Source organism: Triturus cristatus, chromosome 4_1, assembly GCF_964204655.1.
Source record: "Triturus cristatus chromosome 4_1, aTriCri1.1, whole genome shotgun sequence".
Lineage (NCBI taxonomy): Eukaryota > Metazoa > Chordata > Amphibia > Caudata > Salamandridae > Triturus > Triturus cristatus.
This window is the reverse complement of record NC_140585.1, coordinates 262852188-262867406: the sequence shown is the minus strand read 5'-3', so window position 1 is coordinate 262867406 and position 15219 is coordinate 262852188. Positions and strand designations below refer to the sequence as shown.

At 45.9% G+C, this 15219-nt stretch overlaps 1 protein-coding gene across 6 annotated transcripts in view; it reads left to right on the top strand.

The window, feature by feature from the left end:
* Window positions 1–10422, top strand: part of DGKI (diacylglycerol kinase iota) — a 1070690-nt gene extending 1060268 nt beyond the window's left edge. For all 6 annotated transcript variants that reach the window (XM_085652009.1, XM_085652006.1, XM_085652004.1 and 3 more), the window contains one exon: window positions 7815–10422. In XM_085652009.1, coding sequence (XP_085508135.1) covers window positions 7815–7931 — 117 coding nt within the window. In that variant the 3' untranslated portion in view covers window positions 7932–10422. The remainder of the gene's footprint in view (window positions 1–7814) is intronic.
* Window positions 10423–15219: the final 4797 nt, after the last annotated feature.

The window sequence follows — 15219 nt, the reverse complement described above, 5'->3', positions numbered from 1 at the left end:
GCAACAGTGCTGCTAGAGGTCGCTGAGCACATTAAAGAGAAGTTGGATCAGGGAGGAAGGCCGTCCTGTTTATGTTGGATCTCTCTGCGTCCTTCGATACGGTCCCTCATGATAGACAAAGCAGCTCCAGAGTATTGGAATTGGTGGAACTGCCCTGAAGCGGCTAACCTCTATTCTGGATGATAGATGTCAGGAAGTTTGGACTCTTCTCTTTACTGCTGCTGTTTACTTGACCTCACTTCCAGATATGGCTGAATCTTGTGGGGTTGGGGCCAACATAATATCCTATGTGGATGATAACCAGCTTTTTCTACATGTGAAAAAAGGTGCAGACTTTGAGGGAGAGAAGATCAGAATTTGCCTCTCTTAGGTGTTTAATTGGTGGGCCATTAATCAAGTTAAATGTAATCCCGATAACTTGGAGATTATCTTTTTTGGCGCTCCACCTTCTGAGGACTGGAGATCTTAGTGAGCCCAAGATGCACCTCCACTTCTGAAAATACAGAAAAAATCTGGGCATCCATATTGACAGCTCTTTACCCATGATACATCATATCCAAATGGTAGTAGGCACCTGTTTTGGGCTATTACGAACCTTGAGGAAATTCATACCTCTTTTGTCTACTGCCACTAGGAAAACAGTGATTCAGGCCTTAATCACTTCTTGGTTGGATTACGGAAATGTACTATACTTGGGTTTACCGGAGTATCTTCTGAACTGCCTGCAGGTGTTTCGAAATGCAGCAGCAAGATTAGTCCTTAATCTGAACCCCAGGACTCATATGTCCCCGCATCTAAGAGCTCTACTAGTAGAAAGTAGAAAGAGGGTCCAATTCAAGGCTCTAGTCTTGACACATAAAGCCCTACATGGCAATGGTGGCATCTACATTAGGAAGAGAATACTACACTACACCCCCTCTAGAACTATGAGACCAAACTTGGAACCAACTTCCTTTGGCCCTTAGAGCCACTGTGGAATTTTCTGTGTTCAGGAAGCAATTCAAAACCACGCTATTCTGCAATTAACTGTTTCTTGGGTGGTAGTGGAGAGTTAACTGTTAGCGCCCGGACACTGTTGAGTAGCCGTACGCTTTATAAATGCTGGTTCATTCTTTCACTTGTGACCTACTGCTTAAAGCATGTTTCAGTGGTGAGTGTTCAACTCACTTAACAAAGAAAAAAAACGTGACTTAAAAATATTTGGCTCGTTCATTAAATAAAATTAGAATAATTTATAATGTGGATAGCGTGGGCTTCCAGACAGTCAGCGCGGTGCCTGGTGTGTGTCGGTACTGTGACTGCTCAAAGCTTTGAAGAGCAAGGTAACATGGATAAGCATGAGCCAACTGTCCCAGGTTTTAAGGGGGCTATGCTGTGTAAGGCTTTACTTAAAAACAAAGTAACAGGGCAAGAACTGAGGATTGTATCATCTAGTACTGAATCAGGGTAATTTCAGGATTTCCAGTGCTAGTTGTGCGATTATTACAGCTACTAACAAAGATTAAAGAGTAATAGATGGAATGCCTAAAGCAAATACGGTCACTGTTAATCGCTTTGGCCAATATTCTAGTCCGCTTTTTTTTCTTTGCTCACTGTGCTACCTCATACACAGGCCACCAATGATCTGCAAAACACTCTTGGCCCTGCCTTAAAAAGACCTGTCTATCCCAAACTACCAGGTCACATCCCCTGTGTGGAGAAATACAAATTACCCAGAACATGTTTCAGTCTCATTGGCGTCAACAGTGCGGTGCATCTTTATTCCTGTAATGCAGTCATCCAAAGGGATCCACGCATGCGCATGTGTATACCCAAGAATTACAAAAAGTGCTGGCAGGAATGTCTGGATGGCTGGAGACTTCTAGCTGCAGATTCCTCACCTTCTGAATATTTCCCAGGCATTAGACTGGATCCGGAACTTTTCAGCAGTACTTCTGCTCGCTGGTAGGTGGCAGTGCGTGGCTCTGCACAGATGCTGTTACACTCCTTAAGTGAAATGCAGAGCCTATATAAGCACCACTCCTGTGTGCTGACATCAGTTCCTTTTTTTCTGTGCCAACAGATGCACATCCGGAGCTTCCTCTCTTCTTTTTGAAACCCTTACCTATTCTAACTTTTTCAGTGTGCAAGGGAAATGTCACCTTCCAAAACAACAGTTTTTAAACTCTGTAAGGACCGTCGCAAACAAATGTCTGTGACAGATCCTCATCAGATCCGCCTGTTGTGCCTGGGATCGAGTCACGACTCTTAACGTCTACAGTGATTGCACATCGATAAACCCAAAGGCCCTTCTAAACTGGGAGGCAAAACTTTGCATCACCAAGCACCAAAATACTGTGACGCGATTGGTCTAAGTCAAAAGTTTGGTCCCGTTCCAGATCCTGAGGTTGCAGGAGTCATTCCTGAGGTCGGGCTTTGTCTCAATCAAAGTAGTCGGGTAAGTCGAAGAAAAATTACAAAAAATCTAAGCAGGACCCAGCCCCTTCCCACCACTCACATTCTCCTGAGAAGGTCCTGAGATGGCACCATTATCTTGATCTTGTTCCTGAAGTTGATTGACATTGGAGCCTATCCCGCAACTTGTTCCAGTACAACTCAAGTTTCAAGAGCTGTCCGCCACTCTGAAACAGATTGAAGAGTCCTGTGAGGCCATGCTCTTGACTCTTTGGATCCTTACTGACTCCCTCTAGTGTGCCTTCGGGCCCCACGAGGCACAGACCTACTCCATCTGGAATACTGCTTGTGAGTTCCCCCTTGTCATCTCCGAGACTATCACAAGGCTGCTTATGGGTCCAGTTCCAACTTTGCCTCTGGCGCCAGGGCCCACACCGGTTTCTGGAACTTCTACACCGATGCGGCTCTATCAATGCCAGAATATGGGGTACCTTTTGTATTCTCTGGTTCGACCTCAACTGCAGCCGTGCTGGCCATTGTCAAGACATCACTTCCTACATTCGACTTGCCATCTCCACGTGGGAGAACACATACCATGCATTCACTGATTGGCCCAGATTCGGACAATGATGCAGGTGATGAAATTGGTCAGCCATACCACAAAGAGAATTAGTATGATGACCTGCAAAAAGCTAGTGCTCTTGATACCTCTCCTGAGTCGGGGCTTCTCTCCCTGTGTACGTGCCACTGAAGAGAACACCTCTTACTCCATGGTGATGCATAGGGCGGCCAAAGTCCTTGACCTCCAGCTCCCCACCTTGGAAGTCAAGATGAATGTCCTGACAGAAGTCCTCCAGCCGGTGTAAACATCCACTTAGGCACTTACGGATACCTTGTTGCAGATGTGGGCCAATCCTTGCTCTGGCCCCTGTGTCAAACACTAGATCACAAGATGCCACTGCACTGCCCCAGGCGACCCTGCAATTTTATCTCAGCACTCCTACCCTGAAAGCTTGGTGGTACAGGCATCTACAAGTAGGGAAAACCCAAACACAGTTGTCCCTCATGATCTCTGACCTGTCCTGCCCTAGCTGTACAGGATGCTTGTGATGCAGCCAAGTTCAAAATTTGTTGTGGGTTGGACACCACTGATTCCGTCGGGCGAGTCATTAGCACTAGTGTATCCATTCACCGCCACATTTGGTTTTGTCAAAAGATTTTTCAGGCAATGTCCAGCCGTCCCTCGTAGACATGCCCTTTGATGGAGCTCGCCTATGTGGGGACAAGACAGATTCCAATCTAGTTCAAGGAGAGTAGGGCCACGGCATGATCCATGGGCTTATCTGCCTCACCTTACCAACCGCTTCAGCCCTATTGCTCCTTTTGTGGTTGTGGTAGAGGCACCCTGTACTGTCAGCCAATCCAACCTCAACAAGGTGTCCAGCAGTTTTGTGGTCGAGGTTGTGTTGCCCACCACCTCTATAGTAAAGGTCAGTGGGCTAGCCGGCCCACTGTGCCCCCCATCACACCACAACCTCACCTGACAAACCCCTTCATTGTGTCCTTAGTGGAGCACAGCCATCAAGTGAGAGGAAGAATCTAACCTTTCTTGCTGGGTTCACGGGCCATAATATGACAGGTGGGCCTGCAAATTGTTCAGAAGGGGTATGCCCTACCCTTCCTTTCCACTGCTGCTCCTGCCACTGTCTCCCCAACAACTGACAGAAGACCCTTTTGGTCAAAGGAGCTATCAAGAGGGTGTCTGCGCCATAAATAGCTCATGCTTTCCATATACTCATCCTGCATGCCCATCGGTGGTACCTGCGGTTCACAGTGGGACAGGGGCATTTCCAATTTGCTGAGCTTCCCTTTGGTCTTACCAGTGCACCTCAGGTATCTCGATCATTGTCTGTTGAGGGCAGACTCGCCCCAGGCAGTTGTCGGCCACTTCCAGACTACGGTGGCTCTCCTGCATTCACTGATGTTCATGATCAACATGCCAAAGCCACACCTGACTGCTTCTCAGATGCTCCCTTTCATTTGAGTCATTCTGGACATGGTGCAATTCCGCACCTAGCCTCTGAAAAGTCCATGACATTCGGGCTATAATCCCAATGTTTTAACGTAAGTACTGGATTTCGGTGAGAGTGACTCTGAGCCTGCTGGGTCTGATAGCCTCATGCATCCTGCTGATGAAGTATGCTCAATGGCATATGCGATCTTAATAGTGGGATCTGAAGTCCCAGTGGGTGCAGCATCAGGGGAATCTCTTCGACACGGTCAAGCCTGCAAAAGATCTGCAGTGGTGGTTACAGGTCCGTAATTGGGTCAATAGCAGACCCCATCCCTTCCCCACCCAGAGGTGACAGTGGTGACCGATGCATCGCTTCTGGGCTGGGGCAGCAATATGGGAGAGGTGGAGATCAGAGTCCTATGTTCTTCAGCAGAGCCTTGGTCCTAAATCAATCTTCTCTTCTAGAGCTGAGGGTGAATTTGCTTGCCAATGAAAACTTTTCTGCCCTCCATCAAATGGCTGGTCCATGTGATCACAAACAACACTACTGCCATATGGTACTGCAACAAACAGGCCGGAATGGGGTTGTGCATCCTGTGCCAGGAGGCTCTGTGCCTCTGAACATAGCTGGAATGTCAGCACATTTTCCTGGTCGTGCAGCATCTGGCAGGATCTCTAAACGCCAGGGCAGATGAACTCAGCCGTCAATGCCTCACAGACCACTAGTGGCATCTGTATCCATAGGTGTCTCAAGGTATGTTTCAGTACTGGGGATAACATTGGCTAGATCTAGTCACCACCGCTGAGAACACGCATTTTCAGCACTTCGCACCCTGGAGATTCCAAAGCAGCTCCTGCTCGGGACGCATTCTGAATAGACTGGATGAAAGGATTCCTATATGCTTTTCCTCCAATACCTCTCCTCAGCTGAGTTCTCAAGAAGATCAGAACCGACTGGACCCCAGTCATCCTGGGTACTCCGGATTGGCAGAGAAGAATATGCTATCCAAAACTCCTGAGCATGAGCATCTGTCCTCTGATCAGGCTGCTCCTTCGGGAAGATCTCCTGTCACCGCAACAGGGTAGAGTTCTGCGCCAGAACCTGCACACTCCCCACCTTCATGCATGGAGACTGAACGGTGACAGTTGAGGGTATCCGGCTTCCCTCCCAATGTCTGTGATATCAGCGGTCCATCGACAAAGACGTATATGCCCGCTGTTGGGAAAGTTTGTGGCTGGTGCACTGACATATTGATCCACTATCTAAGTTTTGTTGTTTGTTTTGTCCTTAGCCTGGCAAGGACTTGCTGTGGGCACACTTAAGGGGCACCTTTCTATCATATCAGCTGTGTTGCGGTTGTTGAATCAACCCTCACTGTTCGAGTCACCTATTGTGACGCGTTTCTTGAAAGGATTTGAATACATGCTCCATCCCAAGTCTTTCGACATGCCCCAATTGGACCTTACTTTGGTTTTAACCTCCCTGATGTGTTCACCCTACGAACCTATGCATAGCGCTGGACTTCTACCAGAGTCAAAACTGTAACCACTGCATTAGCTCACAGAGTCCTTGTAACGGACATCTGTCAGGTTATTATGTGGGCCTCTCTGCACCCGTTACTAAACACTATTGTCTTGACAGTCAGGTCTGTTGTGATGGGCACTTTGCCCGTTTTCTTCCTGCAGGTTTGTTTGGTTTGAGCCTGTTCGCAGGCCCACCTCCAGGAAGGGAAGAAAAGGTAAAACAGAGCAAGAAATGAGCAGAGAGGCACAGAGGGCAGCAGGTAGATAGACAGCAGAGGGTAGACTGCAGACAAGCTGGACAGGAGAACTGTCACAGGGGGAGCTGGCACGATGACCTGCTCAATGAGGTCGTGCTGTGGCCTCCTTTAAGTAGGTCCTGGGGGGGGAGGGCGAGGCGCTGGGTAGCGGGAGGAGGGAAAAGGCAGGCAGAGGGAAGAAACGAGCAAGGAAGAAAAACGAAGCACCACTGACTTAACAGGCAGGTTCGTTGAGTTCTGCAGGACATTTTAGTTTGAGTACAGTCCACCGACTCTCCACCTTTGGATGCTCTTCATAAAGTGAGGAATCTGCGGTTAGAAGTATCATTCAGAAGAAAAAGTTACTTACCTTTAGTAACACTTAAGTGAATATTCTACCTAACAGCAGATTCCTAACTGATCTTGCACCTCCCGGTTCTGTGGCGCATTCTCTTTAACATCTAAAAAAGACCCCAGATAGAGATAAGCACACTATCACCAACATTAGTTTAACACTCTGCGTCTCAGGGTGCAGAAAAGGAAGAAATAAGAAACTGACGTGTGCGCACAGGGGTGGCGCTTATATATGGCTCTGCTCTGTCATTTTCGGGTCAGTACAGAGCTGCACAACGCCACCTACCACACACAGGAGCACTGCTTACAATTTTCCAGATCCGGGCAGGTGCCTGGGGGTATTGCGGAATCTGCAATTAGATAGAGTATGCACCTGAAAGAGCGTTACAGAAGGTAAGTAACTTGTTCTTTCAAACAATATTTCCATGTCTAACAATACTCTATTTAATCACTTTTTTATCCACTACACCCTAAAAAAATATTTTCTCTCTATACTGGATTTTGTTTGTTTCTCTCTCCTGTTCTCATCATCTATCCCTGTTTTTCTCTGTTCTGTCTACTACACTACTGATTTTTCTCTCCCACTCTCTGCTTCAGTCGGTTTCTGTTATCTTTATATTCAATTCTTTGTTCACCATTGTATTTCTCCCTCTACACCCCTCGCCACCGTCATCTGTTGCATTTCTACCATCATCTCCTGTTTATGCATTTTGCTTCCTTTCTCATTATCTATCATTCCTATTGTTTATTTACTTTCTTTTGTACTATCTTCCTCCTTCTGTATCTCGTCCATCTCCTGCTCTCCCACTCTTTCTCCTTTAACCTTATTTCGCTCCCTTTTCGTCCTTTCTTTTGTCTTCACAGTCCTTCTTTTCATTTTCTTCTCCTGTTATTCCTCCTCTTTTCACTTTTGTCTTCTATATCCCTCAATGGTTTCTTCTCTTATTCTCTACCTTTCTTTTCATTTTCTTTATCTTTTCTCTCAGTTGCCTATGTCCTTCCAGTGCACCTTCCTTTCTGTTTTCATTGCTATTTACTTCCATTTCGAGACATATTTCAGTCACTCTGATAACCATCACACCCCCCGCTCTCCTATCCTATTTGCTCTTTGCCTATGTCCCTTTTCTTGAATTCTTCACTTTCCCTCACCACCCGAATTTCCGTCCTACAGTTTATGGATACCTCTCATACTGGTACCTTCTTACTTCCTATTCTTTCCCAGTCTCTTGCTTCTCTTTTTAAGTCCTCATGATGTACATGTCTTCCATTGTTTTTCTTTTTTTTCTCCACAGGGCTTGACGCCTCGTGATAAGTCACTGCAAGCAGGAGATGCAGAATTAGCATCCTACTTGGAGAGTCGACAGAGTCACCAGATCGCCTCCCACGAGGACCTGGAGACAGCAGTTTGATGCAAGTACCGTGGTTGGAAACTCAAGAAGACATCCAGTCTGCAGAAGAGGCGCCAAGGCATCTTACACAGGGAAGAAGCTCCTTCATGCAAAATTCCCAGTGGCGGCCACGCCCCCAGTTACTAAGGGCTACTGAGACTTGCCAAGGAACCGTGCGCCCGGTCAATAGCCCAGAAGTTGAAGTAGAAAACGAGGGACTCCCCCAGAGCCCGTGGTCCACCATCTTTTTCTCTCAAACTACTACACTCCTTCCAGCAAGTAGCATGAACCTCTCCAGTGTCTGTTGCTCTCCTACCCTCTTGTTCCCCACACGTTGTGTTTATGCAGAGAACAAAATGGACGTGCAGCTAACAGCTCGCATACTTCACCAGTCTCCAGACAAGTCTCCAGACAAGACAGTATCTGTTATTTCACATATCGTACAGTGCTCTGGGTGACCTGCGTCAATGAACACTGAAGACCAGTCCCTTGTGAAAGCTGCTGAAAACTGTGTACTATTGCCTTCCGAGGCCGCACTGCCCCCCTGGGCTGCCTGCAACTCCTACCCCGGGGTGCAGAGTACAGTGATGTGACAGTGAGGTGCTCCGGAGGGGGGCAGGTTAGAGTTTTGCCAAAACCCAACTTCCTCCTGAGGAAGCTCTGTGAGAGCAGGGGAAGAGTTGGGTCCGACTTTTCTTTTTTTATTTGAAATGAGGTGGAGTGAAGTGAATGTTGGTTAGGCACCACGTCTCCAAAGTCCTCTATCTCAACTCCTTTGGTTTTGCGCCTCCGTCTTTTTCTACATGTTTCTTTTTGTTTCTTTCTCTCCCTTTCTCACCTCATTTCTTCTTTTCTTACTTTTTCGTTTTGTGAATTTCTATCGTGGAAGATTGTCTTTTTGAGCCAGTCAAAGTGAATGACCTAATTTCCAACTAGATGAAAGCATTAACTCTGCACATTGCACTTCTTATGATGTTGTGTGGTAGCCGAGATCCAGTGGTGGGGACGGGCACAGTAGAAACCCACAGTAAAGACACAAGGTGGTGGCTTATTCCTCAACCAAAAACTTGGTGAGAAATGAATACGATAGGAGTGACTTGATGGGCAAGACCCAAAAACCAGTATCAGCCAGTGTAAAACCTGCAACAAACCCTACTAGACTCTATAGTCCTGGTGAAACCCATTCCAGACTGACTATGGATCATCCTTGGCTGGAAGGTGATATCTCTTTGAAATGAGCCATAGCAGTGATTTTACGTGTTTTACCTAGTAAAGCTCAACGTCAAGGGAACAAAGTGGCTGCATTCAATTCGAAGCACCTTCCAACTTGAGCAGGCCAGCAACTCAAAACAAACCATCACATAGTCGAGGAAATTTCCTTGGAATACATGCTTGACCCATTGGTGCAAGATGCTCATTGCTGGGGTGTATGTCAAAACATTAAGGTCAACAATACCTACCTAAAAAGCACTCCCCACATTCCCTACATTGTTTACTACTACATTGTCAAGATACATACACATTTACTATTCTTAACTCCACATCGACTTACCTTGCAATGTTGTGGTTAATTCGGTGTAGCTGATGTGGTAGTCTTGTCATGCAAAATATCCCATGCCATAGAATGGGGGCGTGCCTCTCAGCTGTGCCAATGACACTTGCACATTAAGAAAGTTTGCGTGCCAGAGGCAATTCCCTTCATTGACGATTGAAAAGAAGTGTAGATTTGGTGGTACCGTCATCGCAAGTATGATCCATGGTCAGTGTTTCAGAAAGGGTGTTCTGGATGGCGGCACACAAAACGTTAAGTGATGGAACGGGTAGTTTATGGCATTCTCTACTATTCATGGCTGTGTGGGTGCTGATTACGGCTGGCGCCACAGCTGAGAGAATGTAGCTCTTGGATTCTGGGTTTTAGTGTCCTTAATATTTGCAGTCTTCTTGGCTCCAGTTTGTGAAAGCCGACATCTCGCTCACCTTCTGAGCCGCCAACTGCAGATACCACTTCACTGGTCGTGTCTAACCACAGGCTCTTGGAGCCGATAGCCACTCAATAATAGGTCAAAGCATGATGTTATATTGGTGGCCACTTTTTGTTTTGATGTACTATTTGAGGCCACTGTGGGAAGGACTGGTCATGAAGCAAAGGTAAATGGGGATGGCTGTTTTATGATGATTGTTCCCCTCCCCTACAAAACATGAAGTTTCTACCAGAATAGGAGGATTTTTAATAGGGCTTCCTTGGGGAGGTGGAAGTAAGAGGTAGCAGTTTATATTTGTTCTTTTTTTATGTATGGGATATCTGGCTTCGTTTTGCTGCATGCTTTTCCACTTCATGTCACACATATCCACAGTATCTATTTTATCACCTCTTTCACACTACCCAACAAACCTCAACCTGTCTCTTACAAGTTGGGTCATAATATTCTCAGTCTACTCTCCATCCCTTCTGAAGGTCTTATGTCTCGCTGGTGTGCTGCAGTGTTTTTGATTAAAATCAGCTATACTTTTCCGTTTTGGTGATCGCAATGCTTGTGAATGGTGTTCTGTGACACATGGAGTTATGTTGTCTGGAAAAAGACAAGTGAAGTTCTGTCCTGCCCACACAGATGGTCAATCCAGCAATATAGTGAACGCCATTATTACGGGGAAAGATTCCAACACAAGGGCAGACATGCACCATCCGCGCTCTGGGACCTCTGACTGCCTGCTCCGGAGTCGACCACCCCTTGAGTCAAAGCGTTGTTCTTGGATGCCGCTAAACCTTCGAGTGTTGATGCCTACTCTCCTGGGAGAGGTCTTTTTGTTTCAGTATCCTCTTTCATGTACCAAACTAGTCTTATTCTCTTCTTTTTTTTTCTTATAACCAACTCTAGTTTTCTGCTGCTCAATCATGAAGCCAGTCCTCTTGAAGAGCTTTCTCACAGTTTTATATTTGTTTTGTTTCCTTTTGTGGATCACTTTTCATGGTCTCAAAAGCTTTGATTGTTTCTACTTCTGTAGCAATGTATTCTTTGAGTTCAATGCAGCCAGCTCCTGAGGAGGGCGGCAGTCGTTGAAATGATTTTCCTGTTTTCCTTGGCGGAGTTCTTTTAGAGAGCTTTTGTCTTCACACAGAGACTGCTAGACTTATGGTGCGTGAATCTGACCCCTTCCCACTCTTTCCATTCAACCACCACTGTTTGTTGTAACAAATTCGCACAAAAGCACGAGACCCATGTGGTCCATTGACATAGCAGACTCGCTGCATGTTGGTGGCAGGCCATGAGCTGTGTTTGAGAGTGCGTGAATGGAAGACTTCCTTCTGAGAGCGTGATTATGTAGTAGAGGAGAAACCCCCAGCTATTATTGAGTTTTATCCAGAGCTACAAACACCCTATTATTCCAAGTCTGAACCCAGCGCTTTCTTCCTAGTGACACCCGCATGCTCTCTACGCCTCAGCCAACAAGGTCTACTCATCCGTAGCCACAGGAAGCACCTGCCAAAGCCCCAACCTCTTAGTCAGCAGCCATTCATTTCACGCAACACAATAACACCAGGGAGACTAAACTAAAACGTGCTTCCAAGAACCTCAACAAACGTATTCAGCCCAGGAACATCTCACGGATCTCTCCCAGCACCGCACAAAACCTATTCATTCCAAGAACACATGTGCCACCAACAACCACAACAAACCTATTGAGCACATATAGATATTTGGAGCACAACCATTGTAGTAATACAAGGCATATGCAGCAACTAATTTATTCATACAAAGCACAAACCAGTGCATCATGCACTACAATCAACCCATTCAGTGTCGGTCCACGACAACAAATTTCCCTATTCATCAAAGTAAATTAAAACTAAACAGTGTCCCAACAGCATATCCACCCTGTTGATGACTAGGACAACAGATCTACATCTGCATACGAGAAAAGGTTATTCTTGTGTCCTTTAAGGACACAAGAATAACCTGTTCCTCCCAGTAGCGCAACTAACATATTCATCCATGTGATACAACGCTGTGCTCCCAAGGACCAGCTTACTTTATCCCAGCAACATCACACTAACCTTTTACTGCCTTCACACTATCCAATCTATTCAGCTCATGGAACCAACACTAACCACACTGAGGCTTCCAGGACCACCACCAACATATCCACCATAGGGACATAACACTTAGGGGGTTAGTCCGAACCACAACCAGCCTGCTCATCCCAGGCACACATCAGTGCCCTCTGTTTCCAAACACCAGGTGTAGCACACTGACCTCGGCCTCCAGGACAACAACAAGCATATCAGACTAACCTTCATCTCCCAAGAACACAAACAACCTCTTCTTCCAGGAGACTTTCTACTGATATGTCTGCAGTGTGACCAATGTTAAAACCGTAAACATGGAGGAACTAGCCGGCGAAGCTGGGCGTCGCGGGATTGTGCTCCAACCAGTATTTCAAGGGAGCCCAACCTATGTTTACATTCACAGCCTCTTCTTGCTGATTTCTCAGCACTGAGAAACCCGCACCGGAAAGAAGCCTCCATAATGCTTGACGAAGTAAGCTCCAAGTATCAGAAAGCTTTTATCGATATTAACTGCCAAGCTGACAGCAATTAATCACGTACAAATCCTGAGCAGCTTAACATGCCATTTTGTATACAATGCCCCAGCGCAATCTGTAGAAGTGCAATTACTTGAATTAAAAATTGCAATATCTCGTATATGCTAGACCAAACTATCCATTATACACGAAAAAAAACATTAATTGAAATGTTTTTGATCCGCCCAAGATATATTCCAAGTGATTTATTTCAGCTTTGATATTTTAGTTGATCCATGTGACGAGCACTTTGAAAGCTGCACATGCAAACTCAATTCAGTACCATTGGCACTTGACTTTTAGCACAGCATTGCCAGGTTTCCTTGCCAGTCTGCTAGGCTGTAGCTAAGTATCAGCGTTAGGAATATATGCGTTGGAGCCTCTTCGCTGCTCTGTGGATGTTTGGATTTGACAAATGCACTCAACAGGAGCCTCGAACAGATTTGACACTCAAAAAGAGAGTGATCATGGGTTCAGCAGAACCACGTTCTCCTACCTGCTAGCAGAAAGAAAGAAAGTTTAATTTTAAGAGTGCAAATGAAAAAAAAAACTAAAAAGTAACTAACAATGCCATATGGTTTGTCTTTGGCCACATACACACACACAACATATGTGTACTGAGGCACACATTGTGAGTACACACACTCTATATATGCACTTGAGTTCACGCTGACCAGTAATCATAGACATAACTGTACACGGACCAACAGTGATAATTAACTTGGATTGGGCAATTTTTTATATATTTTTTTCTGCCGAAAGCGAATTGCTGTTCAAATCTGCTACTTGCTTTGCACCTGTGAACAAGGAAAAATCATGCTGGAATCTTGCATTCTTCCACGATTCACTGCACGAAAATCAGTCCATTCACCTCATCACAGTAATCACTAATGGAATAGATGGTTAGAGACAGCACCATTCTGAATAGCTGCTCACCAGTAGTGATAGTGGTCAAACCACAGAGACCCGTTCTGATTGTTTGATAACATCCAATAGGAATTCTTGTTTTAGCTGGTCTGATTGGCTGCTTTCGATTAGTCAGAACTTATCTTGGTTGTGCAACCAATATGATTAGCTGATGGCAGACATTCAGATTTACTATGGCTATTCTGTGCTTACAAGACTTGTTTTCCAGTTTGTGGTGGCCCAGCCAGACCAAACACTTAGTGCATGGAATCTACCATTTCTTTTCTATTCCGACCATTCAGCTGATATTGGTGTTTTTTTTTAATTGGCTCTGCACTGCAGAAGAATGAAACAAGCATTTGCAAAGCCACACAGTCCTGGCATCGAAACGGTGTTCCCCTGAATATCAAAAACACAATATCGATGGGACACAGTATCGTGGACAGATTGTCAAAAATAAGATTTTGACAGGTAAGTAAGTCAAAAAAATGTATACCTAACTCTACATCATCACGACCAACCCTGTCACAACTGAAGCATAGTAACAGGAACAGACTTGCCTTCACTCTTGAAACAAAACAACCCAACACAACCAACAGCCTAGCAGAGGACATCACCAGCTCCAAACAACAGATCTCCAATTGTGCTGATGCTCTTGCTCCCATAAAACCTCACAAACATCTCAGAACCAGCAAGCTGGCCTCCTAGTACACAGAAGAACTCCAGGACTCCAAAAGATACTGCAAACATCTGTAAATGAAGTAGAGAACCAACTACGACACCAGATCAACCTACGACGCCACCCTCAGGCACTATCCCCACTTCCTGAGAGTTATCAGAGAATATCACTCACGGATCGGATTTAAGCCAGTACCAACAGCAGCAAAGTGATATTTGCCATCATCAATGAATTCACCGCCCCATATGCCTCAACCAACTCTATTACCCCATCCCAATGAACTCTGTGATGACCTTTAACACTACTTCAACACAAAATTGAGAAGATGTACAATAACTTTCGAAAAGCACCCGAACACGGAGTAAACTGCACACCTCCCACTCAGACAAATACCTAACAAACTGGGAAGACTCTACCTCAATCATGAAGGCCATCCACTCCAGAACCCACACACAGACCCACGTCCACGCCATATCTATGACCTAGGGGGACCTGTGATCGGCAGATTCCTCACTAACATCATCAACTCCTCCATCGAGTCCACAACTGGCCCCGAATAGTGGAAGCATGCAGCAGTCACAGCCCTCCTTAAAAAGCCAACGGCAGACCCCAACAAACTGAGCAACTTCTGTCCCATCTCCCTACTGCCAAACCTATCAAAGGTGATAGAGAAACCAGCAACTACCCAGAACTCTGCAATCTTCTCAACCACTCCCAACCTGGCTTTCCTTGCAATCACAGTACAGAGACAGCACTCATTGCCGCCACAGATGAGACCCGCACCATCCTAGACCTAAAAGAAACCTCTGCCCTCATACTACTGGACCTCTCAGCAGCATTCAACAACGTGTCACACTCCAGCCTCATCAAAAGATTGCATGCTACAGACATCCAGGATCCAGCCCTAGAATGGATATGCTTCTTGCTCACAAGGAGAGCACAGCGTGTCAGACCCCCTCCTCTACACATTGGAGCTCAAGGACCTGATCTGTGGTGTCCCTCAAGGATCATCCCTCAGCCCCACCCTGTTCAACACTTACATGGCGCCACTCGCTGATGTCATCAGGTCTCACAGCATCTCAGTCACCTCCTATGCCCATCCTCTCTATGTCAGACATGTCCCCCATGACCAGTTCCAACTTC